The sequence below is a fragment of the Pseudophryne corroboree genome, chromosome 6, assembly GCF_028390025.1.
Source record: "Pseudophryne corroboree isolate aPseCor3 chromosome 6, aPseCor3.hap2, whole genome shotgun sequence".
NCBI lineage: Eukaryota > Metazoa > Chordata > Amphibia > Anura > Myobatrachidae > Pseudophryne > Pseudophryne corroboree.
In genome coordinates, this window is record NC_086449.1 from 73,977,124 (window position 1) to 74,004,753 (window position 27,630).

The window sequence follows — 27,630 nt, forward strand, 5'->3', positions numbered from 1 at the left end:
TGTAGCCCCTGGCGTCGGCAGTACCAATTTCTTAGAAAGTCTGGACACAGACGTATTGACTGACGGGAGGTTTTCCCATACCTTCCTGTCATCAGCTGGGAGGGGAAATGTAGTTAAAAATCTCTGAGGAGTTTTGAATTTCTTGTCAGGGTTCACCCATGCCTCCCTGGCCAGGGAGTTTAACTCCTTAGACACAGGAAACGTGGCTGAGGTCTTAGGTCTAACATTAAAGTACAACTCCTCATCTGGTTCTGCGTCCTGATCGGGTATGTGAAGAACCTCTCCTAAAGCATAAATAAGTGCCTCCACCCCGGGGGACTGAGAGCTGTCCTCATCTATTTCATCATAATCTAATCAGGCCGGTCAGAATCAGACTGGAGTACCTGTGGCAGCGAGCGTTTAAGTACAACCAACAGAGGGGGCTGAGAAGCCTTTCTGGTATCTGCTGCTTTAGTCATACAATCAATAGACTGTTTTAACACCTGTCTCTCCTTAGCTGCAGCTAGTTCTGAATTAACATTGTGAATCATGTTCTTAAAAGTATCTAGCCAGTCAGGTGCCTGTGAACTGTTTCCCTGTGGAGATAAGGAGCACTGTTCACACATGAGGGACCCCTTGCAGAAGAAGGGGTAGAGTTACAAGCGGTACACATAACCATGTCAACAGACATATTGTACACAATGATAATGCAACAGAAACCCACTGAAAACACCTCCACACAGACCCTAGAGAAACCCTGGAGTGACACAGAGAAACGGAGACCAGCACACAAAAATACAGCAGCGCAGTGTGTGCAAATATGTGTATAACCTTACTTATGTGCAGCGGCACTACCGCTGATGTGCTCCCCACTGCTATGACCCCCTGGTACCAGTACAGAGTCTGCAACAGTGTGGGTCCATGGAAGAGCAGCGTGCATGCAGTCTTAATGATTCGCAGCAGCAGGAAAAAGCGCCTTCCCGCCTCTGGTCCCGCTCTTCGGGAAGCCCCACCCCCGTAATGGCGCGCGGTCCCAATAGATGTTTATACTGGCTGAAAGTGATAATACACAGTCCCCACAATACCTAATTACAGTGTGGAGCACAAAGCCTTGTTGAGCCAGTGTAGTCCGCGGCGGGCACCGCAGCTCGTGGCCCGTGACCGCCACATGACATGCCGCCAAACCGCACCGGGAACCCGCTAACCGGGACCCCAGTGTTAACACTCACCGCACCTGCGACTCTTCGGCATCTGTTAGAGGGTGGCGGCTAGCTGTTGGCATGGGCACACGCCGTGTGGTATGTGAAACAGCACCTCAGGAGCTCAGTGTCCTTTCAGCTGGGATTACGAACCATTGACCCTCAGGAGGTTGGTTTGGGCCCCCCTCTAAGTCCCACCAAGCAGGTAGACTGGTTGCCAACCAGGGCTACCTGAAAATAAAGAACTAAAATAAAAAATAAAGGAAACTCTCTGGAGCTCCAGAGAAATGCACCCGGCTCCTTGGGCACATTTTTCTAAACTGGTAGGAGGGGCATAGAGGGGAGGAGCCAGCACAGACATACTAAAGGTTTTAAAGTGCCAGGCTCCAGTGGACCCGATCTATACCCCATGGAACTAAAGTACAGTTCCCCAGTATCACTAGGACGTAAGAGAAAGTACTCTGACCGATAGCAACAGCGTATACATTGTAGCCTCATGCTGGAGATTACATATGTCACGATATGAGTCTGACATACACAATAAAAGAAAGATTCACCAGCCACAGAAAAAGGCCTCATCCCAGCACTTCTGTGGCATTTCTGTTTCATAGATAACATTTTAATTCATTCGTCCCCATTGGGAGTGTAGGATCTCTTTACCATTCAGCTGTCCTGCCTAATGCTCTGCAACGTGCTATAGGCGAATTATAGGAGAGCTGCAAGGTAAAACACGTGGGGTTAATGGATTTTCCGGTCAGTAGGGGAGAACTGTAGCTGAAGAGCCCCTTTATGCTCTGCTATGCTCCTGAATTATATGATCTAATCCAGCTTCAGAGTGGGGCGGTCGTTAAATAAAAGTTGTTAGGAGGGAACTACTGCTGCAGCGGTGGCCAACCCGTGGCTCTGGTGCGGCTCCTGACAGTCTGCACACTTTGACCAGCCTCCCAGCTTGCAAGGCTGCCGGGAGCGCGACGCCGGCATTACATCACGGCCACGCTCCCTGAAATGTCTGACTCCTGCCATTGCCATGAAGAAGCGTTGCCTGTCTGGCCCCTCTATTCTCCGGCTCACTCTTATACAGGTGTGTGGGGGGGAATATCAGTGACCGGAGAGGGAAGAGACTGAAGGGGGGAGCAGGCAGAGAGGCACAGAGTAAAGGGGGAGCAGGCAGAGAGGCACAGAGTTAAGGGGGAGCAGGCAGAGAGGCACAGAGTTAAGGGTGAGCAGGCAGAGAGGCACAGAGTAAAGGGTGAGCAGGCAGAGAGGCACAGAGTAAAGGGGGAGCAGGCAGAGAGGCACAGAGTAAAGGGGGAGCAGGCAGAGAGGCACAGAGTAAAGGGGGAGCAGGCAGAGAGGCACAGAGTAAAGGGGGAGCAGGCACAGAGTAAAGGGGGAGCAGGCAGAGAGGCACAGAGTAAAGGGGGAGCAGGCAGAGAGGCACAGAGTAAAGGGGGAGCAGGCAGAGAGGCACAGAGTAAAGGGGGAGCAGGCAGAGAGGCACAGAGTGAAGGGGTGAGGCACAGAGTGAAGGGGTGAGGCACAGAGTGAAGGGGTGAGGCACAGAGTGAAGGGGTGAGGCACAGAGTGAAGGGGTGAGGGTTGGCTTGTTTCAGAGTATGTTATGTGGATCTGGATTGTTTCAGTGTTTCTCACCCCCAGTATGACAAAAAAAATAAAACAACAACGGGGGATGGGTGACAGGCGTCATACCGAAGGAAGATGCACAAAAAATAAGATTTTACTTACCGGTAAATCTATTTCTCGTAGTCCGTCGAGGATGCTGGGGCTCCGTAAGGACCATGGGGAATAGACAGGCTCCGCAGGAGATAGGGCACTTTAAGAAAGCTTTGGACTCTGGGTGTGCACTGGCTCTTCCCTCTATGCCCCTCCTCCAGACCTCAGTTAGGGAAACTGTGCCCAGAGGAGATGGACAGTAAGAGGAAGGATTTTTGTAAATCTAAGGGCGAGATCCATACCAGCCACACCGTATAACTTGTGATAAACTACCCAGTTAACAGTATGAACAACAACATAGCCACGGTTCAACCGATAAACTATAACATAACCCTTATGTAAGCAATAACTATATACAAGTCTTGCAGAAGAAGTCCGCACTTGGGACGGGCGCCCAGCATCCTCTACGGACTACGAGAAATAGATTTACCGGTAAGTAAAATCTTATTTTCTCTAACGTCCTTGAGGATGCTGGGACTCCGTAAGGACCATGGGGATTATACCAAAGCTCCCAAACGGGCGGGAGAGTGCAGATGACTCTGCAGCACCGATTGAGCAAACAGGAGGTCCTCCTCAGCCAGGGTATCAAACTTATAGAATTTTGCAAAGGTGTTAGACCCCGACCAAGTAGCTGCTCGGCACAACTGTAATGCCGAGACCCCTCGGGCAGCCGCCCAAGAAGAGCCCACTTTCCTAGTGGAATGGGCCTTAACCGATTTCGGTAACGGCAATCCTGCCATAGAATGCGCCTGCTGAATCGTGTTACAGATCCAGCGAGCAATAGTCTGCTTTGAAGCAGGAGCGCCAACCTTGTTGGCCGCATACAGAACAAACAGAGCTTCAGTCTTCCTGATTCTAGCCGTTCTGGTCACATAAATCTTCAAAGCCCTGACCACATCCAGGGACTCTGAATCCTCCAAGTCTCGTGTAGCCAAAGGCACGACAATAGGTTGGTTCATATGAAAAGATGAGACCACCTTTGGCAGAAATTGAGGACGAGTCCTCAACTCTGCCCTATCCACGTGAAAAACCAAGTATGGGCTTTTATGTGATAAAGCCGCCAATTCTGAAACACGTCTAGCCGAAGCTAATGCCAACAACATGACCACTTTCCACGTGAGGTATTTCAACTCCACAGTTTTGAGTGGTTCAAACCAAGGTGACTTGAGGAAACGTAACACCACGTTAAGATCCCAAGGCGCCACCGGAGGCACAAAGGGAGGCTGAATATGCAGCACCCCCTTCACAAAAGTCTGTACTTCAGGAAGAGAGGCTAATTCTCTTTGAAAGAAAATGGATAAGGCCGAAATTTGGACCTTTATGGACCCTAATTTTAGGCCCAAAGTCACTCCTGTTTGAAGGAAGTGAAGCAGACGGCCCAAATGGAACTCCTCCGTAGGAGCAGCTCTGGCCTCACACCAAGAAACATATTTCCGCCATATACAGTGATAAAGTTTTAACGTCACGTCTTTCCTAGCCTTGATCAGGGTAGGAATGACTTCCTCCGGAATTCCTTTTTCCGCTAGGATCTGGCGTTCAACCGCCATGCCGTCAAACGGAGCCGCGGTAAGTCTTGGAACAGACAGGGCCCCTGCCGCAGAGGTCCTGCCTTAGAGGAAGAGGCCACGGATCTTCTGTGAGCAACTCTTGCAGCTCCGGATACCAAGTCCTCCGTGGCCAATCTGGAACAATGAGGATTGTTCTGACCCTGCTCATTCTTATTATTCTCAACACTTTGGGTATGAGAGGAAGAGGAGGAAACACATAGACCGATCTGAACACCCAAGGAGTCACCAGAGCGTCTACCGCTACCGCCTGAGGGTCCCTTGACCTGGCGCAATACCGCTTTAGCTTTTTGTTGAGACGGGATGGCATCATGTCGATTTGAGGCAGTCCCCATCGATCCGTGATCTGTGCGAAGACTTCTTGATGAAGTCCCCACTCTCCCGGATGCAGGTTGTGCCTGCTGAGGAAGTCCGCCTCCCAGTTGTCCACCCCCGGGATGAACACTGCTGATAGTGCGCTTACATGGACTTCCGCCCAGCGTAGAATCCTGGTCGCTTCTGCCATGGCCACTCTGCTCCTTGTTCCGCCTTGCCGGTTTATATGAGCCACTGCCGTGACGTTGTCCGACTGAATCAGAACCGGTTTTCTCCGAAGCAATTCCTCCGCTTGACACAGGGCGTTGTATATGGCCCTCAACTCCAGGGCGTTGATGTGGAGACAAGTCTCTAGGTTTGACCAGAGACCTTGGAAATTTCTTCCCAGTGTTACTGCTCCCCAGCCTCGGAGGCTTGCGTCCGTGGTCACCAGGACCCAGTCCTGAATGCCGAACCTGCGACCCTCTAGCAGGTGAGCACTGTTCAGCCACCACAGGAGAGATACCCTGGGTCCTGGGAGACAGGGTGATCCTTTGATGCATTCGTAAATGGGACCCGGACCACTTGTCCAAGAGGTCCCATTGAAAGGTCCTCGCATGGAACCTGCCGAAAGGGATGGCCTCGTATGAAGCCACCATCTTCCCCAGGACCCGCGTGCAATGATGCACTGAAACCTTTTTTGGTTTTAATAGGTTCCTGACCATGGCTATGAGCTCCTGAACCTTTTCAATCGGAAGAAAAACCTTTTTCTGGTCTGTGTCTAGAATCAGGCCCAAAAAGGTCACACGCGTTGTAGGGACTAGCTGGGACTTCGGTATATTGAGAATCCAGCCGTGTATCTGCAACGTCTTCATGGACAGAGACACGCTGTCCAGCAACTTCTCCCGAGATCTCGCCTTTATGAGGAGATCATCCAAGTATGGGATAATTGTGACCCCCTGCCTGCGCAGGAGCACCATCATTTCCGCCATTACCTTGGTGAAAATCCTCAGGGCCGTTGAAAGCCCAAACGGCAACGTCTGAAATTGGTAGTGACAGTCCTGTACTGCAAATCTCAGGAACGCCTGATGAGGGGGGAATATCGGAACATGAAGGTATGCATCCTTTATGTCCAGGGACACCATCCATTCCCCCCCCTCCAGGCTGGCGATGACCGCCCTGAGTGATTCCATCTTGAACTTGAACCTCTTCAAGTACAGGTTCAGAGATTTTAAGTTTAAAATGGGTCTGACCGAACCGTCCGGTTTCGGAACCACAAACAGGGTCGAGTAATATCCCTCTCCTTGCTGGAGATTAGGAACTGTGACAATCACCTGTTGAATATACAATTTTTGGATTGCCGCCAACACTAGCTCCCTCTCTGACGGGGAAGCCGGCAGAGCCGTTTGAAAAACCGGCGAGGAGGCAAGTCTTCGAATTCCAGCCTGTATCCCTGAGAAACAATCTCTAATGCCCAGGGATCCACCTGCGAGTGAACCCAGACATGGCTGAAAAACCGAAGACGAGCCCCCACTAGATCTGCCTCCCCCCGGGAAGCCCCAGCGTCATGTGGTGGACTTTGCAGAGGCAGGGGAGGACTTTTGCTCTTGGGAACTAGCGGTGTGCAGCTTTTTTCCCCTGCCTTTTCCTCTGGCAACAAAGGACGATCCCCGTACCTTTTTGTTTTTATTGGAACGAAAGGACTGCATTTGATAATGAGGTGCCTTTTTTGTATGCTGCGGGGGGACATAAGGTAAGAAATTCGACTTACCAGCCGTAGCGACAAGGTCCGAGAGGCCGTCTCCAAACAACTCCTCCCATTTGTAAGGCAAGGACTCCATATGCCGCTTTGAATCGGCATCTCCCGTCCACTGTCGGGTCTACAAGAGCCGCCTAGCAGAAATAGACATAGCATTTATTCTGGAGCTTAATAAACAAATGTCTCTCTGAGCATCTCTCATATACAAGGCAGCATCTCTGATATGCTCTATGGTCATTTAAATAGCATACCTATCTAAGGTGTCAATCTCCGTAGATAAGGAATCTGCCCATGCCACAGCCGCACTACAAACCCAGGCCGACGCCATAGCCGGTCTAGCAATAGTACCTGAATGAGTGTAAATGTGCTTCAAGGTAATTTCCTGCCTGCGGTCAGCAGGTTCCTTGAGGGAAGCCGTATCCTGAGAATGCAGTGCCACCTTTTTGGACAAGCGTGTCAGCGCCTTGTCTACTTTAGGCGAAGATTCCCAGCGTATCCTATCAGTTTGTGGAAAAGGATACGCCATAAGAATCCTTTTTGGAACTTGTAGTCTCCTATCCGGAGATTCCCAAGCCTTTTCGCACAATTCACTTAGTTCAAATGAGGATGGAAAGGTGACTTCAGGCTTTTTCCCTTTATACATGGTACCCTCGTGTCAGGGACCGGGGGTTCTTCAGTAATATGCAAAACCTCTTTAATGGCAATAATCATGTACCGAATACCTTTTGCCACCTTCGGCTGTAATTTTGCATCTTCATAGTCGACACTAGAGTCAGTATCTGTGTCGGTATCTGTGTCATCGATCTGGGATATGGTGCGCTTCTGAGACCCCGAAGGGCCTGGCGCCACAGGGACAGGCATGGACTGGCTACCTGACTGATCCCTAGCTTCTGCCTTGTCTAACCTTTTATGCAATAGATTAACATTTGCATTCAAGACATTCAGCATATCCACCCATTCCGGTGTCGGCGTTGCCGACAGCGACATGACATTCAAGCACTCCCCCTCCACATTAAGCGAGCCTTCCTCGTCAAACATGTCGACACACGCGTACCGACACACTTCACACACACAGGGAACCCCTTTCAGAAGACAGTATCCCTGTCAAGGCCCTTTGGAGAGACAGAGAGAGAGAGTATGCCAGCACACACCCCAGCGCAATGATCCTGGAGACCAAAACAAAATGTTTTTCCCCAGCAGCGCTGTATAATAAGAATTTACTTACCGATAATTCTATTTCTCGTAGTCCGTAGTGGATGCTGGGGACTCCGTAAGGACCATGGGGGGTATAGCGGCTCCGCAAGAGACTGGGCACAAAAGTAAAGCTTTAGAACTACCTGGTGTGCACTGGCTCCTCCCCCTATGACCCTCCTCCAAGCCTCAGTTAGGATACTGTGCCCGGACGAGCGTACACAATAAGGAAGGATTTTGAATCCCGGGTAAGACTCATACCAGCCACACCAATCACACCATATAACTTGTGATCTAAACCCAGTTAACAGCATGATAACAGAGGAGCCTCTAGAAAAGATGGCTCACTACAGCAATAACCCGATTTTTTTTTTTTTTTTTTGGTAACAATAACTATGTACCAGTATTGCAGACAATCCGCACTTGGGATGGGCGCCCAGCATCCACTACGGACTACGAGAAATGGAATTATCGGTAAGTAAATTCTTATTTTCTCTGACGTCCTAGTGGATGCTGGGGACTCCGTAAGGACCATGGGGATTATACCAAAGCTCCCAAACGGGCGGGAGAGTGCGGATGACTCTGCAGCACCGAATGAGAGAACTCCAGGTCCTCCTCAGCCAGGGTATCAATTTTGTAGAATTTTACAAACGTATTTGCTCCTGACCAAGTAGCTGCTCGGCAAAGTTGTAAAGCCGAGACCCCTCGGGCAGCCGCCCAAGATGAGCCCACCTTCCTTGTGGAATGGGCTTTTACAGATTTTGTCTGTGGCAGGCCTGCCACAGAATGTGCAAGCTGAATTGTACTACAAATCCAACGAGCAATAGTCTGCTTAGAAGCAGGAGCACCCAGCTTGTTGGGTGCATACAGAATAAACAACGAGTCAGATTTTCTGACTCCAGCCGTCCTGGAAACCTATATTTCCAGGGCCCTGACAACGTCTAGCAACCTGGAGTCCTCCAAGTCCCTAGTAGCCGCAGGCACCACAATAGGTTGATTCAGGTGAAACGCTGAAAACCACCTTAGGGAGAAACTGAGGACAAGTCCTCAATTCCGCCCTGTCCGAATGGAAAATCAGATGAGGGCTTTTACAGGATAAAGCCGCCAATTCTGACACGCACCTGGCCCAGGCCAGGGCCAACAGCATGACCACTTTCCATGTGAGATATTTTAACTCCACATATTTAAGTGGTTCAAACAAATGTGACTTTTGGAACCCAAAAACTACATTTAGATCCCAAGGTGCCACTGGAGGCACAAAAGGAGGCTGTATATACAGTACCCCTTTCACAAACGTCTGAACTTCAGGGACTGAAGCTAGTTCTTTTTGGAAGAAAATTGACAGGGCCGAAATTTGAACCTTACTGGACCCCCATTTCAGGCCCATAGACACTCCTGTTTGCAGGAAATGTAGGAATCGACCTAGTTGAAAATTCCTCCGTCGGGGCCTTACTGGCCTCGCACCACGCAACATATTTTCGCCAAATGCGGTGATAATGTTTTGCGGTTATATCTTTCCTGGCTTTGATCAGGATAGGAATGACTTCATCCGGAATGCCTTTCTCCTTCAGGATCCGGCGTTCAACCGCCATGCCGTCAAACGCAGTCGCGGTAAGTCTTGGAACAGACAGGGTCCTTGCTGGAGCAGGTCCCTTCTTAGAGGTAGAGGCCACGGATCCTCCGTGAGCATCTCTTGAAGTTCCGGTTACCAAGTCCTTCTTGGCCAATCCGGAGCCCGAATATAGTGCTTACTCCTCTCCATCTTATAATTCTCAGTACCTTGGGTATGAGAGGCAGAGGAGGGAACGCATACACTGACTGGTACACCCACTGTGTTACCAGAGCGTCTACAGCTATTGCCGGAGGGTCCCTTGACCCGGCGCAATACTTGTCGAGTTTTATAAACATGTGGAAGACTTCTGGGTGAAGTCCCCACTTGCTGACAGTGCTATCACATGATTTTCCGCCCAGCGAAGAATCCTTGCAGCTTCTGCCATTGCCCTCCTGCTTCTTGTGTCACCCTGTCTGTTTACGTGGGTGACTGCCGTGATGTTGTCCGAATGGATCAACTCCGGGTGACCTTGAAGCAGAGGTCTTGCTGAGCTTAGAGCATTGTAAATGGCCCTTAGCTTCAGGATATTTATGTGAAGTGATGTCTCCAGGCTTGACCATAAGCTCTGGAAATTCCTTCCCTGTGTGACTGCTCCCCAGCCTCGCAGGCTGGCATCCGTGGTCACCAGGACCCAGTCCTGAATGTCGAATCTGCGACCCTCTAGAAGATGAGCACTCTGCAACCACCACAGGAGAGACACCCTTGTGCTTGGTGACAGGGTTATCCGCTGATGCATCTGAAGATGCGACCCGGACCATTTGTCCAGCAGGTCCCACTGGAAAGTTCTTGCGTGGAATCTGCCGAATGGGATTGCTTCGTAGGAAGCCACCATTTTTCCCAGAACCCTTTCATTGATGTACTGAGACTTGGCTCGGTTATAGGAGGTTCCCGACTAGCTCGGATAACTCCCTGACTTTCTCCTCCGGGAGAAACACCTTTTTCTGGACTGTGTCCAGGATCATCCCTAGGAACAGACGACGAGTCGTCGGAATCAGCTGCGATTTTGGAATATTGAGAATCCAATCGTGCTGCCGCAACACTACCTGAGATAGTGCTACACCGACCTCCAACTGTTCCCTGGATCTTACCCTTATCAGGGAATCGTCCAAGTAAGGGATAACTAAAAATCCCTTCCTTCGAAGGAGTATCATCATTTCGGCTATTACCTTGGTAAAGACCCGGGGTGCCGTGGACCATCCATACGGCAGCGTCTGAAACTGATAGTGACAGTTCTGTACCATAAACCTGAGGTACCCTTGGTGAGAAGGGTAAATTGGGACATGAAGGTAAGCATCCTTGATGTCCCGAGACATCATGTAGTCCCCTTCTTCCAGGTTCGCAATCACTGCTCTGAGTGACTCAATCTTGAATTTGAACCTCCGTATGCAAGTGTTCAAGATTTTAGATTTAGAATCGGTCTCACCGAGCCGTCCGGCTTCGGTACCACAACAGTGTGGAATAATACCCCGTTTCCTGTTGCAGGAGGGGTACCTTGATCATCACCTGCTGGGAATACAGCTTGTGAATGGCTTCCAAAACTGCCTCCCTGTCAGAAGGAGACATCGGTAAAGCCGACTTTAGGAAACGGCGAGGGGGAGACGTCTCAAATTCCAATTTGTACCCCTGAGATATCACCTGAAGGATCCAGGGGTCTACTTGCGAGTGAGCCCACTGCGCGCTGAAATTCATTGAGACGGGCCCCCACCGTGCCTGATTCTGCTTGTAAAGCCCCAGCGTCATACTGAGGGCTTGGCAGAGGCGGGAGAGGGCTTCTGTTCCTGGGAACTGGCTGATTTCTGCAGCCTTTTTCCTCTCCCTCTGTCACGGGGCAGAAATGAGGAACCTTTTGCCCGCTTGCCCACGAAAAGACTGCGCCTGATAATACGGCGTCTTCTTATGTTGAGAGGCGACCTGGGGTACAAACGTGGATTTCCCAGCTGTTGCCGTGGCCACCAGGTCTGAAAGACCGACCCCAAATAACTCCTCCCCTTAATAAGGCAATACTTCCAAATGCCGTTTGGAATCCGCATCACCTGACCACTGTCGTGTCCATAACCCTCTACTGGTAGAAATGAACAACGCACTTAGACTTGATGCCAGTCGGCAAATATTCCGCTGTGCATCACGCATATATAGAAATGCATCTTTTAAATGCTCTATAGGCAATAATATACTGTCCCTATCTAGGGTATCAATATTTTCAGTCAGGGAATCCGACCACGCCAACCCAGCACTGCACATCCAGGCTGAGGCGATTGCTGGTCGCAGTATAACACCAGTATGTGTGTAAATACATTTTAGGATACCCTCCTGCTTTCTATCAGCAGGATCCTTAAGGGCGGCCATCTCAGGAGAGGGTAGAGCCCTTGTTCTTACAAGCGTGTGAGCGCTTTATCCACCCTAGGGGGTGTTTCCCAACGCACCCTAACCTCTGGCGGGAAAGGATATAATGCCAATAACATTTGTTATCGGGGGAAATCCACGCATCATCACACACCTCATTTAATTTCTCAGATTCAGGAAAACTACAGGTAGTTTTTCCTCACCGAACATAATACCCCTTTTTGGTGGTACTTGTATTATCTGAAATGTGTAAAACATTTTTCATTGCCTCAATCATGTAACGTGTGGCCCTACTGGAAGTTTTTCCCCTTATAGCTGCTCTGGCTCTGTAAGGGGGCCGGCGGCGCGGCTCTGGGACCTATCCATGGCTGGGCCTGTGATCGGTCCCTCTGGAGCTAATGTCCAGTAGCCTAAGAAGCCCAATCCACTCTGCACGCAGGTGAGTTCGCTTCTTCTCCCCTTAGTCTCTTCACCGTCGACACTGGAGTCAGTATCTGTGTCGGCGTCTATATCTGCCATCTGAGGTAACGGGCGCTTTAGAGCCCCTGACGGCCTATGAGACGTCTCTCGATGCAGTGAGCCTGTTGCCAGCAGGTCTCACTGAACATAAAAAACCTAAAACTAAACTTTTCACTAAGCAGCTCAGGAGAGCCACCTAGTGTGCACCCTTCTCGTTCGGGCACAAAAATCTAACTGAGGCTTGGAGGAGGGTCATAGGGGGAGGAGCCAGTGCACACCAGGTAGTTCTAAAGCTTTACTTTTGTGCCCAGTCTCCTGCGGAGCCGCTATCCCCCCCATGGTCCTTACGGAGTCCCCAGCATCCACTAGGACGTGTCGAAGTCAGAAAAATGTCTTAATGCACACTGCCATATTTGCACCGCACACTGGTCCGTGCTGCGCATGCGTACGCTCTCCCGTGGAAGCGCATACCCGCAATAGCGTGCACTCGCACGCGCAGTATGCGCATTTACGGTAGAGTTTATGTGATCGTAGCGTGCGACTCATTCGTTACAAAAGTTCACAATTAATGTAGTTTATAGATCATGTTCCCCTCAATAGTTTCTGTAAGTTTGGTTTAGATAGAATGTCCCTGAGCGGAGGAATCCCTCTTTGTATTGCACGAAGGGTCTAACAGGAGTCATACAGCAGTGTTTGATACCCATCGGAAGAGTATTTAATTAGCAATATTCCGGTGTTGGTTTGGAGCGTATTAATCGCTCGTGCGAATAGTTATGGACATAAGAAGTTTATGTCCATTTCTATGATTTACACATACTCAGGTATGCGGCGGGAAACCCAGTTCCCCACCCACCTGAGCTGTTGGAAATCAGCACAGCCCACCTGTATGAATCAACCTATGACCTTTGGTTACAGTACAGGGCCGAATTCCTGTGTCCAATAAACTGTAGGATTGTAGGGACTAGGAGATTGCATTGTGTGTGGGGCATAAATAGGCAGACCGACCACATCCAGCTCTCACTCTCTCATCAACGGTTATCTGCTGATAATCGGGAGCTGGATATCGAGGCGCAGGCGATCATACCCTTTGTGCGTAAGTTCTCTCCGTAATCATTGTCTTTCTGTGAGCCAATTTCTCTCTCTCTCTCTCTCTGTGTCTATTTCTCTATTCTCTCTTTTCCTCTCATATCTCCCCTAGACTAAACTTTATAGTATTGTATTGTATTGTGTTAGACCAGGATAGCATTGTAGTTTATCCCTTAGTTAGGTGTTTGGTTAGGAAGTCTTTGTTATATTGTAGTGTATCATTTGTACTGTGTTACTCTTTTACAAGTATATTAGATATAATACAGTTAATAGGCCTTGGAACCTAAACCAGTATCTGTGTATTTTCTATAGTGTTAAGTGTTCACTTGAGCGTCGGTGACGCTCAAACAGCTTTGTAGATAGTCAGGTTACACAAGGTTGCATTTACACCCTGTACTCACATTAAGGTATTCTGTGTGTTTCATCGGTATAAGGTTTAATATCAAGGTATAGTGTTGTGAGCGTCTGCACCGCTGGTGACCTCCTCGTGGTCTCTAGCGTATGCTACGTTACAGCGAATCTTTCCCCTAGACATAACCAATAACGTGTCCTGTGATCACTAGGCCGTGAGCGAACGTGACGCTTGAGCGTCTCGCTTACCGCTGAGCGATCGTTACGCAAATAGCGTATCATTACGGTATTTCCTAAGCAAACAGCGTACAGTGTTCTTAGCTTCATAAAGGGTTGATTATACGACAAAGGAATTTAGCATTGTCAATTGCGGGCTCGTCCGGTCCTTTTCACATCTGCACTAGGTAGATCAGCAGACATTATCCCCCAGCAAAAGGGTGGGAGGTTGTCTCGCAGTTGCTGACGGGATAAGCGTCTGCTTCGCTTAGGTAAAGAGTGCTGAAGGAATCCGGTAACCGGAAGTAAGAACAAAACGCTTGTGTCTTTTAAAACTGTTTATTTTTCTTTTGTCTTGCGTACGCACGCATATATCTGCATTTCTATTTCATTTTTTCGTATATCACTATTCCTGTTTGCCAAATTTTATAGTTGATAGAAAGGGCTAAAAGGAGATTTGCTGTTATTTAATAGTAGAGGTAATAGTTAAAGTATAGAACAACACACGAGTTGTCTGGAAAACAAGGCAGTCAGTGTGGATTGCGGTAGATGATCAGGGATCATCTACATTGATAAATAAATATATTGTGTTACGGTGGATCCTTTGCATTGCGTACACGTGTCGCTAACAAAGACTAGCGTACGCAATCCAAAAGGCAGACGCACGCAGCGTACACTACGCAACGTAGCGTCTGGTTACGCCCACGTAGCCCAAGTCACGAAAAGTTGAATTAGCGCAAAGCGATAATTAGCGCAAAAGCGATAAGTAACGCACAGCGGTAGATAACGCGACGCGGTAAATAACGCAAATCTATTTTTGGAAAATCTGAAATTTAGTTTAACAGATCCTGCTCCTAATTGGTAACACTCTTGGCCTGAAGACAATTTCTGCGCAGAAATAGATATAGAAACAAAAGTGTACATGTGTTGAGTGAGTGTGTTTTGTATACAAAAGTTTATATAACTTTAAGGTGGAACCAAAAGGAAAGTCGGGTACTCGTTAAGGAACATACGTGTAAGTGACATATACGGTGGCCAGGGAGGCATCTCTGGTTAAATAATATTTGAGCATTAGAGTATAGCGGACCATAAGGTAACAAGACCAGGAGGTCATAAGGAACAAGACCAGGAGGTCGTAAGGTAAAAGGTCCGCTATAAAAGTCCAGTGGCACAACGCCTGGGGTGTTGGTGCAGAACCCATATAGGCCATACAAGCTCTGGTTGAAGGAATCGCAGCCGAAAACATCGATTCCATTGATCTTTCAGTACATGACAAGTAGTGCTCGTATACTGAACGATTGGACCGCACGTTATTGTAAGCAGTAGTTAGTAATCTGACCTAATACCATTAGAGTAAAGTGGTCACAAACGCTATCTGTACATTCTGACGTGATTTGTGTAATTTTTTATTTTTGGAAGGGAAGTTCGCTGGTCACTCAGGAACTATCTAACAACCCCAACTCTACTGGAAAGAGTAAGTGTCCTGCGGGTAACCCTCATATGTTCCAGTAAACTAAAGGTTCACAGGGGCCCTGGGTTGGGTACCACAGCTCTGGTTTACAGTGATTGCGGCATAGGCCAACGTGGGCGAGAAGTAAGTGGGGTACTTGATAAACCACCACCGCCGGCCTGCCCAAGGACATCTTGGTTTGTTTGTAAGGGTGCGCTGAAAGCCTTGATATTCAAGGAGGAATAAGCAACGCCTGCAGATTATGGGGGCCATTTGTTCCGGTAGGGGGCGATCAACCCAGGTTCAGGTTGATTCAGAGAACCGATCCATCGGGTCGGCACGATATGTGATGTGTAAGAAATATGGAAATCACGCTGAAGTTTTTCGTGATGAATGGGAGAGAATGACTGTACAAGACAGGGACAAGTTCCCAAGAATAGGTAGCTTCAGTCCAGAGGTGTTACAAAATTTAAGGAGGAGGATAAGTCTCGTTGAACCAACGAAGAGACAAAATAAACATTATGAATATTTACAGTTATGGCAACAGGAAAGTGAATTACAAAGAGAGTCTATTGACTTTTCTGACTCTTATCTTGAGAGGAGAGACATGGCATCGGGAGAGGAGTTGATTGCGGAGAGAAAAGCACAAGGGTGGAACAATAAAAACGCTCTTAGCAACTGTAATATAGATTATAAGAATAAGTGTAATAAATGTAACAATGATTATTGTAATACTGTTGAATGTACAACTATTAACCTGTGCCAGTTGCACCCCATGTCAAACCTCCCTCAGGAATACAAACAAGACAGTGAGCCCAGAACGATGTCAGCACCTCTTCCAACAACCATCACAGAAGCCATCCAGGTGGACACGACCAAATGGGTAAAGGCAATAATCGAACCCCCTAACGGAGGGTCAGGTGAGGTCGTGTCCACAGGTACGTACAATGTTTCATATCACGCACAAACAGATGTACCCCATATTGTAAGGCCAACACAAGATGATGGAACTGAGCTCAATCTGGCCAGGGTGATCTCAGTCCCCAATGGGAAGACTGACGATCAGGGAATCATTCCCGTCAAGGACAGTGCAATGCGCTGTCTCTTGTCCCAGACCGAATTGAGATCAATTGTGTCTGAATTTCCTGATCCTAGGAAAAATCTAGCCAAATGTCAAAGGTTTATAAAAGAACTAGGAAACGCCACAGAACCCACCAACAAAGAGTGGCGGACAGTGCTGAGGGCATGTTTGCCCTCCAGGGTTGACCCTGAAAAGTTCATTGCTGATTGTAAATTAAACACAGAGGTACCTTGTACGGAGGAACACAATCAGGAATGTATTAGGCAGATTAACCGACAGTTAGGAATATATTTCCCAGCTGCTGTCAAGTGGAATGAAATTTTCTCCATAAGACAAAACGAAAGGGAAAATGTTTCTAATTATTTCAATCGAGCACTGCAAATAATGGCTGGAAACACTGGGATCACGGACATCAAGACAAATGCACAACATAGAAGAATAGCGGTTAAGGTATTAATGAATGGTTTAAGAGATGAATTAAAAACAAGGGTACAGACCACCAACCCAAACTGGAGAGATATCTCGGTGACTGCACTAAGAGAGGCCGTCATCAATCAGGATCAGAATATCACCAGATACAGAGAGTCACAAAGAGATAAGTTAATGGCAGCAAAAATACAGGCCCAAACCACAAGACCACCCCAACAAAAGCCCCACACCCCTGCGAGAAATCCAGATATGGTAGTCTGTTACCATTGTCATAGAAAGGGACACATTGCAAGAGATTGTAGATCACGAGAAAGACAACACCATAATCATAAAAACCAAGGAACCAGGGAAGCACAGGGGAAACGATTGATGATGATGAGCATCCGAGCGTTTGAGGAGGCATCAAATCAGCCAAGACCCCATTTCACTGACACTTGGAGGAAGCCCAGGATTTGTTACCATTGTAGGAGAGAAGGGCATTATGCCCACAACTGCAACAGCCCACATAAAGTTAGACCCCCTAGACCAAGAAATGAGCAAAATTACAACACACACCATTATAATCAAGAATCACATAGGCAGGAAAGGTGATTGTTAGGAATGGAGGCAAGCCTGAGGTAACGGTTAATGAAGTGGGAGGTCATTCACTGAAGACACGGGAATGACCAGGTTAAACGTTGTAAATGTATTTGTGAAAAATGTTTTTCCCTTTTCTCACTCTCTATCCCCATCTCTGATGATTATTGGTAAGAATTCAAACATTGCATATTCGCCTGGTCCTTGCAGAAGTCTACCAAACCCCAGCATGACCTATCCACCACAATGTATTCTGGCCAGATACAGACAGTGGAATAATGCAAGTGCTGGTGGGGAGGGACTGCTCAAGGAGACCATTAGACACGTAGATACGACAGCCTAATAAGTCTGACAATGTTTTTCTAATACTAACAATGTTTTCTTACAATGTTTAAAAATGCTTTGTTTCTCTTTTCTTATTGATGGTTATTGTCGAGTTATGTAATGTATATATGCACATGAATTGTTCTCTATCTCTTTTGTTTTTTTTTATTTTCTCTCTCTTCTCACTCATGTTTCCATGGTTTAAAGATGGTATGTCACCCCTCAGTTGGACCAATGGTAATGCCAGATTTTTTTTCTCCTTACAGAAAGATCGCCGGTTAGGAAGGAATATTGCATCACCAGAATGTTCGTTTGGAAGACTGAGAGACAGCACCTTTTGAGAGGACAGCAGGACAAGAAGAACAACAAAACGAGAGAACTTATTATCGTAACGAGTTCTCTCCCCCTCAAACTGATTTTCTTATACCCCCTTTACAAATTTCTTCTTTTCTCCTCCTGTAAGATGGACTTGCCCCAAGAGACTGTGATATGGATTTTCCTGTTGACCATGATGTTGACCAGAGCAGTCTGTTTCGGTGAGAGTACCAGTGAGGTCGAGAAAGGATCCAGAAAGGTCCTGATGACTGAGACGGAGGTGTAAATTTCCAATAGCAACCCAATCACCAAGCAAAGGCGAGTACCGGGCACGATCTAACAACCATGTTATTTGTAAACAACTGTGAAGGAATGTTAGTTCAAAAAGAAAATTGTATCTGTAGGCTCTGTGATAATCTGGTTGAAGATGGATGCATAAAGAAATGCCAATCTAGTTTTAATATCCATATGGACCGGCATCCATTGAGTGACTATCACTCTCTAGTGGGTAACGTGTTGAACCAAACAGATTGTTGGGTATGCTCTCAAGTACCTCAGGGTCACAGCAAATCAGGGCTAGTACCATTTCCTTTAACGTTAGGGGAGGTTCTTGAGCTAAGTGGTGGGAGACCGGTGGACCGGAGGTTTAACATCTCCAGCCCTCCTAGTTTGAAGCTCCACCAATACCATGTGGATAGGTCCCTCTTATGTTTTAATATCTCCAATCCCCGTAAGCCGGGAAATTGGGAAGTGTCATGGAGCAACCTTACCATGACCTTTTCACACAGAGCAGATAGAATGCCTACAGATACAGAGCTCGTACGCCACATAGCCAGTAGAGGAAAATCTTTCCGGTATCGATATACCTTAGGAAATAGGATTACTAAAGTTGGAGAGGTATCACCAGGATACTGTGCACATATCGTACAAACTGATACGTGCATTAGGCAGATGGAAGAATTAGGGTCAGGAGATTTCACCTGGAAGGTTTGTAACATGGTCATGTCCTTCTCCGTCCCTTATGTTCTCCCCGATGATGCATATTTCATATGCGGGAGAAAGGCGTACAAGTGGCTTGCCCCAAACTCTGAAGGATTGTGTTATATTGGAAAAGTATTGCCTGAAGTGATGACTGTAACACATGACAAAATGAAGGACATACACCGTGGTGCCCAAACTCCTTATACTCACACTCACTACGAGCACCTTGTTAAAAGACAACTGTCAGAAAGGTTAGAGCATCCGGCCTCTGATCTTATCCATGAATCCACCGGGATTCAGGTTCTGGTAGCGTTAGATTTCACTCGCACCGCTCGAGGTGTGATGAATTATAGATACATTTCCGCACTCGCCAATTTGTTAGATAATATCACTGAAATGTATGATGACACGTTTAGATACACTGGAAGAGAACTTCAAGCTTACAAAACAGAACTAGTTCAGCATAGGATGATTCTTAATTATCTTACAGCAGTAACAGGCGGATATTGTGTTACATTGGCAACACAGTACGGCATAAAGTGTTGCACGTATATCACAAATAGCACCGAGGATCCGGTAGAGGTCATAGACCAAAAGATGGACGATATTCTGCAATTAAAGCGGGAATTTCGTCGAAAACACAATCTCACCCTTGCTGCTGTAGGTAATGAGCTGACTAGTTGGGTGTCATGGTTGAACCCGCGAAATTGGTTCTCCGGTTTAGGAGACTGGGCTCAAGGAGTCATAATGGATGTTGGAAAGTTTCTCCTATGTATTTTGGGTGTCGTTATATCTATTGGATTGATATTTAGATGCGGGCAGGCTTTGATGAGGTGCAAGCAAAGTACGAAAGTGATGAGCTTAAGGAGTGAGGAAACTGTAATTAACCTGGATTTGATTTATGACCCAATGCTAGAAACCATGACGTAATGATGTAATGAGTATACGGTCCGTCTTTCACCCATTTCTATGTTTTCCTCCGAGGTACAAAGACCCACGTAAACGAAGGATTTGATGAGCCAAGGGGCCGACAACGGAAAGATGGAAAGAAGAAGGGCAGACGACCTGATATACAAGATTTTGATGGACAATGCCATGGGTACCCCAGTTTCCCTAGGAACTTTAAAATCACGCTAGCCCAACATTTTTTGTAAAATCCATGGACGTTGTTTGCTTTACTCACGATTTATGAGCAAAAGCACAAAGAAGAAGACTCCAATCAACCGACACCAATCAAGACCCCAATCGACGAACGTACATTAACCTGACATAGAATATCATTGCATTTTTCGTAAGTGTTCTTTATCTTCATCTCTGTAACCCTCAGGTAATAACACACATAGTCGATAGGGAATACAGGCACAGATAGCAGCAACCACATACCCCCCCCAATTCATGTATCATCAACTAAAATGTGCATCCCCATTGTGTTACAACCACAGCCGAAATGAGCTCGGTAGAGTTTGACAGCCCATCCACAGACCTGTACCACAGGATAAGAAGGAATTCAAATGTATACTTCGCAATACCTCGAAGCTTGATTTACCACACGTACGGCACGATGATACATGACCCTCCAAACATGGACTCATACACACATGCTCCTACTCTCTCACTAGGTCATACCCTTTTCACACCTACTCCTCTCTTCTTCCTTACCCCACCATGGAAATCAATTAACCCCTGACTTACATTTTTCTCCTTAAATATTTTGTGGCAGTTATTATTGACTGCCAAAGGGTGGACTGTCGAAGTCAGAAAAATGTCTTAATGCACACTGCCATATTTGCACCGCACACTGGTCCGTGCTGCGCATGCGTACGCTCTCCCGTGGAAGCGCATACCCGCAATAGCGTGCACTCGCACGCGCAGTATGCGCATTTACGGTAGAGTTTATGTGATCGTAGCGTGCGACTCATTCGTTACAAAAGTTCACAATTAATGTAGTTTATAGATCATGTTCCCCTCAATAGTTTCTGTAAGTTTGGTTTAGATAGAATGTCCCTGAGCGGAGGAATCCCTCTTTGTATTGCACGAAGGGTCTAACAGGAGTCATACAGCAGTGTTTGATACCCATCGGAAGAGTATTTAATTAGCAATATTCCGGTGTTGGTTTGGAGCGTATTAATCGCTCGTGCGAATAGTTATGGACATAAGAAGTTTATGTCCATTTCTATGATTTACACATACTCAGGTATGCGGCGGGAAACCCAGTTCCCCACCCACCTGAGCTGTTGGAAATCAGCACAGCCCACCTGTATGAATCAACCTATGACCTTTGGTTACAGTACAGGGCCGAATTCCTGTGTCCAATAAACTGTAGGATTGTAGGGACTAGGAGATTGCATTGTGTGTGGGGCATAAATAGGCAGACCGACCACATCCAGCTCTCACTCTCTCATCAACGGTTATCTGCTGATAATCGGGAGCTGGATATCGAGGCGCAGGCGATCATACCCTTTGTGCGTAAGTTCTCTCCGTAATCATTGTCTTTCTGTGAGCCAATTTCTCTCTCTCTCTCTCTATTCTCTCTTTTCCTCTCATATCTCCCCTAGACTAAACTTTATAGTATTGTATTGTATTGTGTTAGACCAGGATAGCATTGTAGTTTATCCCTTAGTTAGGTGTTTGGTTAGGAAGTCTTTGTTATATTGTAGTGTATCATTTGTACTGTGTTACTCTTTTACAAGTATATTAGATATAATACAGTTAATAGGCCTTGGAACCTAAACCAGTATCTGTGTATTTTCTATAGTGTTAAGTGTTCACTTGAGCGTCGGTGACGCTCAAACAGCTTTGTAGATAGTCAGGTTACACAAGGTTGCATTTACACCCTGTACTCACATTAAGGTATTCTGTGTGTTTCATCGGTATAAGGTTTAATATCAAGGTATAGTGTTGTGAGCGTCTGCACCGCTGGTGACCTCCTCGTGGTCTCTAGCGTATGCTACGTTACAGCGAATCTTTCCCCTAGACATAACCAATAACGTGTCCTGTGATCACTAGGCCGTGAGCGAACGTGACGCTTGAGCGTCTCGCTTACCGCTGAGCGATCGTTACGCAAATAGCGTATCATTACGGTATTTCCTAAGCAAACAGCGTACAGTGTTCTTAGCTTCATAAAGGGTTGATTATACGACAAAGGAATTTAGCATTGTCAGACGTCAGAGAAAATATGTTATCCGCCAATTATATGCCCCCCCCCCTCCCTTTTAAACACCTTTTCACCGTGTGTAAGCAGGGGAGAGTCCGGGGAGCTTCCTCTCAGCGGTGCTGTGGAGAGAAAATGGCGCTGGTGAGTGCTGAGGGAGAAGCCCCGCCCCCTCGGCGGTGGGCTTCTGTCCCGCTCAAACTTACAAAAATATGGCGGGGGCTCTTTTATATACATGTACAGTGCCCACCTGTACATGTATATTGTCTTTTGCCATAAGAGGTGTTTATATTGCTGCCCAGGGCGGCGCCCCCCCCCTGCGCCCTGCACCCTTACAGTGACCGGAGTGTGTGAGGTGTATGGGAGCAATGACGCACAGCTGCAGTGCTGTGCGTTACCTCCGTGAAGCTGAAGGCTTCTGCCGCCTGACGAATTCTGTCTTCTGTTCTTCTAGCTCTGTGAGGAGAACGGCGGCGCGGCTTCGGGGGTGGACGCCCAGTAAGAACCTGCGTTCACCCCCTCTGGGGCTAATGGTGTCCAGTAGCCGAGGAAGCAGAGCCTATCTTAGACAAGAAGGTCTGCTCCTCTCTCCTCAGTCCCTCGATGCAGGGAGCCTGTTGCCAGCAGTGCTCCCTGTGAAAAAGTAGAAAAAGTAGAGAAAAAATCCAAACAAAAATGCTTTTAGGCAGAGAACTCAGGAGAGCTCTCTGCAGTGCACCCATCCTGCTCTGGGCACAGTGTAAAACTGAGGTCTGGAGGAGGAGCATAGAGGGAGGAGCCAGTGCACACCCAGAGTCCAAAGCTTTCTTAAAGTGCCCTATCTCCTGCGGAGCCCGTCTATTCCCCATGGTCCTTACGAAGTCCCAGCATCCTCAAGGACGTTAGAGAAATGGGGCGTGGCCTTGTGAGTTGGGTCAGCCCCATTTTTGTGCACCTACAGCGCGCACATGACTACAGATCTTTTTGGCCTCTTTGCCTCCGACTGGTTGGCCACCCCTGCACTGCTGTATTACTTCCACACCTCTGTGTAAGAGTCCGTGGGGGTAATTCTGAGTTGATAGCAGCAGCAAGTTTGTTAGCAATTGAGCAGTGCAGGGGGGGGGGGGCGGGGGCAGATGTAACATGTGCAGAGAGAGTTAGATTTGGGTGGGCTATTTCATTTCTGTGCAGGGTAAATACTGGCAGCTTTATTTTTACACTGCAATTTAGATTTCAGTTTGAATACATCCCACCCAAATCTAACTCTCTCTGCACATGTTATATCTGCCCCCCTGCAGTGCACATAGGGGGTAATTCCAAGTTGATCGCAGCAGGAAATTTTTTAGCAGTTGGGCAAAACCATGTGCACTGCAGGGGGGGCAGATATAACATGTGCAGAGAGAGATAGATTTGGGTGTGGTGAGTTCAATCTGCAATCTAAATTGCAGTGTAAAAATAAAGCAACCAGTATTTACCCTGCACAGAAACAAAATAACCCACCCAAATCTAACTCTCTCTGCACATGTTATATCTGCCTCCCCTGCAGTGCACATGGTTTTGCCCAACTGCTAAAAAATTTCCTGCTGCGATCAACTTGGAATTACCCCCCCATCAGCACTGCAGGGGGGCAGATATAACATGTGCAGAGAGAGTTAGATTTGGGTGGGATGTATTCAAACTGAAATCTAAATTGCAGTGTAAAAATAAAGCTGCCAGTATTTACCCTGCACAGAAACAAAATAACCCACCCAAATCTAACTCTCTCTGCACATGTTATATCTGCCGCCCCCCCCCCCCTCTGCAGTGCACATGGTTTTGTTGCTGCGATCAACTTGGAATTACCCCCATGGTTTTGCCCAATTGCTAACAAATTTGCTGCTGCGATCAACTCAGAATTAAGCCCCTTGTCCAGCAATTATTTAAAAAAGCCCAGCACACAGATGGGTAAACAATGACTGCAACACTGAAAGTTGGTTAGAAGAGCTTACAATCTAAGTGAGTGCAGAAATGTTTGCACGTAAGCACACCCCAAAGCAGACGATTTGGCTGCCATGCAATGTCAGGAAAGTTACCCATCAGCTCACAGACAGGACTAGGTGGCACAGCTACTTTAAGTGGGCATTTAGCTAGTACTTTGGTGTATCATGGTATATAACGGGAGAGGTCAGCGGGGTAAGAGAATGAGAGCAGAGAGACTGGAGAAGGGGGATGGGAGCTAGCACTCTGGTGTATCATGGTATATAGCGGGAGGGGTCAACAGGGTAAGATAATGAGAGCAGAGAGACTGGAGAAGGGAGCTAGCACTCTGGTGTATCATGGTATATAGCAGGAGGGGTCAGCAGGGTAAGAGAATGAGAGCATAGACACTGGAGAAGGGGGATGGGAGCTAGCACTCTGGTGTATCATGGTATACAGCGGGAGAGGTCAGCAGGGTAAGAGAATGAGAGTATAGAGACTGGAGAAGGGGGATGGGAGCTAGCACTCTGGTGTATCATGGTATATAGCGGGACAGGTCAGCAGGGTAAGAGAATGAGAGCATAGAGACTGGAGAAGGGGGATGGGAGCTAGCACTCTGGTGTATCATGGTATATAGCGGGAGGGGTCAGCAGGGTAAGAGAATGAGAGCATAGAGACTGGAGAAGGGAGCTAGCACTCTGGTGTATCATGGTATATAGCAGGAGGGGTCAGCAGGGTAAGAGAATGAGAGCAGACACTGGAGAAGGGGGATGGGAGCTAGCACTCTGGTGTATCATGGTATACAGCGGGAGAGGTCAGCAGGGTAAGAGAAAGAGCATAGAGACTGGAGAAGGGGGATGGAAGCTAGCACTCTGGTGTATCATGGTATAAGCGGGAGAGGTCAGCAGGGTAAGAGAATGAGAGCAGAGAGACTGGAGAAGGGAGCTAGCACTCTGGTGTATCATGGTATATAGCGGGACAGGTCAGCAGGGTAAGAGAATGAGAGCATAGACACTGGAGAAGGGGGATGGGAGCTAGCACTCTGGTGTATCATGGTATATAACAGGAGAGGTCAGCGGGGTAAGAGAATGAGAGCAGGGAGAGAGGAGAAAGGGAATGGGAGCTAGCACTCTGGTGTATCATGGTATATAGCGGGAGAGGTCAGTGGGGTAAGAGAATGTGAGCATAGAGACTGGAGAAGGGGGATGGGAGCTAGCACCGGTCACAACAACCCCGTGAGACAGAGAGAAGCTATGGTCCCCACTCACCGGCTCTCGCTCTCCAGCCTGTTGCGGCCCCGGCTCGACTCCTCCAGCAGATTCTGCAGCTCACACAGACGTTCCTGGTACGAGGCCTCCTGGACACACAGCATCTTATTCTCCTGCTGGAGCCGAATCACCGTCTCCCTACGAGGGTTACAGTAGTCAGCAAAGTGCACAACATACATGAGGTCATGGTGTATAACATTCAATCAGTTCTGCCGCAGTGTAATTCACAATGTTCCGGGCAGGCTCTTACTTCATCTCCGCAGGCAGGATTTCCGCTGCTAAATTCTCCGGCGACGGCCCAGAGATAACGTCTGTGCGGAGATATGATAATACAACACATCAGAGGTGTGTGAGAGACATTACCTTTACCTACACTACCGTGACCGTTTTAAGGCAGATTGATCCAAGCCGGAGCGATAACACTTTCACACTTATTTATACATTGGGTTTAAAATAAAACAGCTGCTCAGCTTCATTCCCTCACTCCTCTATCAAACTTACACTGTCTACATCATACTCCCCCCCCCCAGACACACACATACACAACCATTATAGACCAAGGGGGTCATTCCGAGTTGATCGCTCGCTAGCAGTTTTTAGCAGCCGTGCAAACGCTATGCCGCCGCCCACTGGGGAGTGTATTTTAGCTTAGCAGAAGTGCGAACGCATGTGCAGCCGAGCTCTGCAAAAACCGTTTGTGCAGTTTCAGAGTAGCTCTGAACCTACTCAGCCCTTGCGATCACTCCAGCCTATTCGTGTCCGGATTTGACGTCATACACCCGCCCAGCGAACGCCCAGCCACGCCTGTATTTTTGCAAACACTCCCTGAAAACGTTCAGCTGACACCCAGAAACGCCCCCTTCCTGTCAATCTTATTGCGGCCGTCAGTGCGACTGAAATCTTCGCTAGAACCTGTGCACAATCACAAAGGGCTTTGTACCCGTACGTCGCACGTGCGCATTGCGGGGCATATGCATAAATGCAGATTTTCTTTGCCTGATCGCTGCGCTGCAAACAACGGCAGCTAGAGATCAACTCGGAATGACCCCCCAAATGCAAAGTTAGGTGAATATTTGACAGCATAGTTGTGGAGCTTCTGCTCGTCTCTCCGTCATACCGTGTAAGAGCCAGCACTGCGCAATGTCATTTGAGGGAAGAGCCCTCCTCCACCAGGTCTCTCACCTGCTTGGACCAGACACGTCTGCTGGAGGTGGGAGCAGCGCAGCTCGTCATTTGTCTCCCTCAGAGAGTCTCGCTCCATCACCAGCCGCTGGGTCAAACAAACAAGAAAGCGGTGAGTAGTTCCTGTATACGACGCGGGTCACTCCTGCTACTGCTGTAACCTTGTGCACAAGCCTCTAACGTAGGCCCGGCAAATACAGATAACATGACGTACATTTATACCAGTTTGCTAACTGCCCTACGCACTGGGCGATTTTAGCATTTTTAAACGACCAACGATGTTATCGTTGATCGATTATTTTTCACCAACAATTTTTGCCTACACACTGGACGACATCGATGGCAGATTTGGACAATACGAGAGTACATGCATCTATATCATCCAAATTGACTTGCATGTATAAACGAGGATAGATCAACAATGAACGACGGCAGGGCCGCGCATCGTTCATTCATACACACTGACCGATATGAAAGATTTTTCGCTAATTTCTAAACGATATCGTTCATATCGGTCATCGTTATCGCCCAGTGTGGGGGGCCCTTTAGAACAGCGAGGCGCCGGCCTCTTACCTCTACACAGCTAAAATGGACAGCTTCAAAGAGGGCGTCGATAAACAACAACTCCGGAGAGGACGTCAAGAACCCTGTGGCCTGTTCCTGGCAAGATGATTACCGCACATGGCAGTCAATGCTATATGCGGAAGAGGAAATCCCATGACATCACTGCAGTGACATCACAAGGGCTTCCCCAGCAGAAGAGGATCCCAGGAGTCTCTCCTGCTGACTAGCACGATTACAGCTGTGTAACGTGGATCAGGGGTCCGCTGGTGGAATCCACACCCTCCATACCAGCAGTCTGACATGCCATGTCGTTACATGTTAGAGGAGCTGTATCTAATAGGTCATCGGTAATTTGGGTGTTCTCATGATCATTGGTTCCACTCACACTTTACCACCTGCACTGTGTGTAGTCAGCCTCTCACCTCTTTCTCCTTCTGTAGAGCCTCGAACTTCTCCTTTAACGTCTGGAACTCAAACTGCCATTTCTCTGCCCGCAGGGACTCTGCCGAGTGCTTCTTGTGCAATTCCTGGATCTGCCATGTGCACAGAACAGCACAGAAAGGTGGTTTCCTGTTAGTCACGGACA

General features: G+C 47.8%; 1 protein-coding gene across 2 annotated transcripts in view; it reads right to left on the reverse strand.

Moving 5' to 3' along the window:
- HOOK2 (hook microtubule tethering protein 2) overlaps positions 1-27,630 on the reverse strand; it is a 108,474-nt gene that overhangs the window by 36,029 nt on the left and 44,815 nt on the right. For both annotated transcript variants that reach the window (XM_063931186.1, XM_063931187.1), the window contains exons 12-15: positions 27,467-27,577; positions 26,481-26,568; positions 25,549-25,609; positions 25,299-25,436 (exon numbers count right to left, since the gene is read on the reverse strand). In XM_063931186.1, coding sequence (XP_063787256.1) covers positions 25,299-25,436; positions 25,549-25,609; positions 26,481-26,568; positions 27,467-27,577 — 398 coding nt within the window. The remainder of the gene's footprint in view (positions 1-25,298; positions 25,437-25,548; positions 25,610-26,480; positions 26,569-27,466; positions 27,578-27,630) is intronic.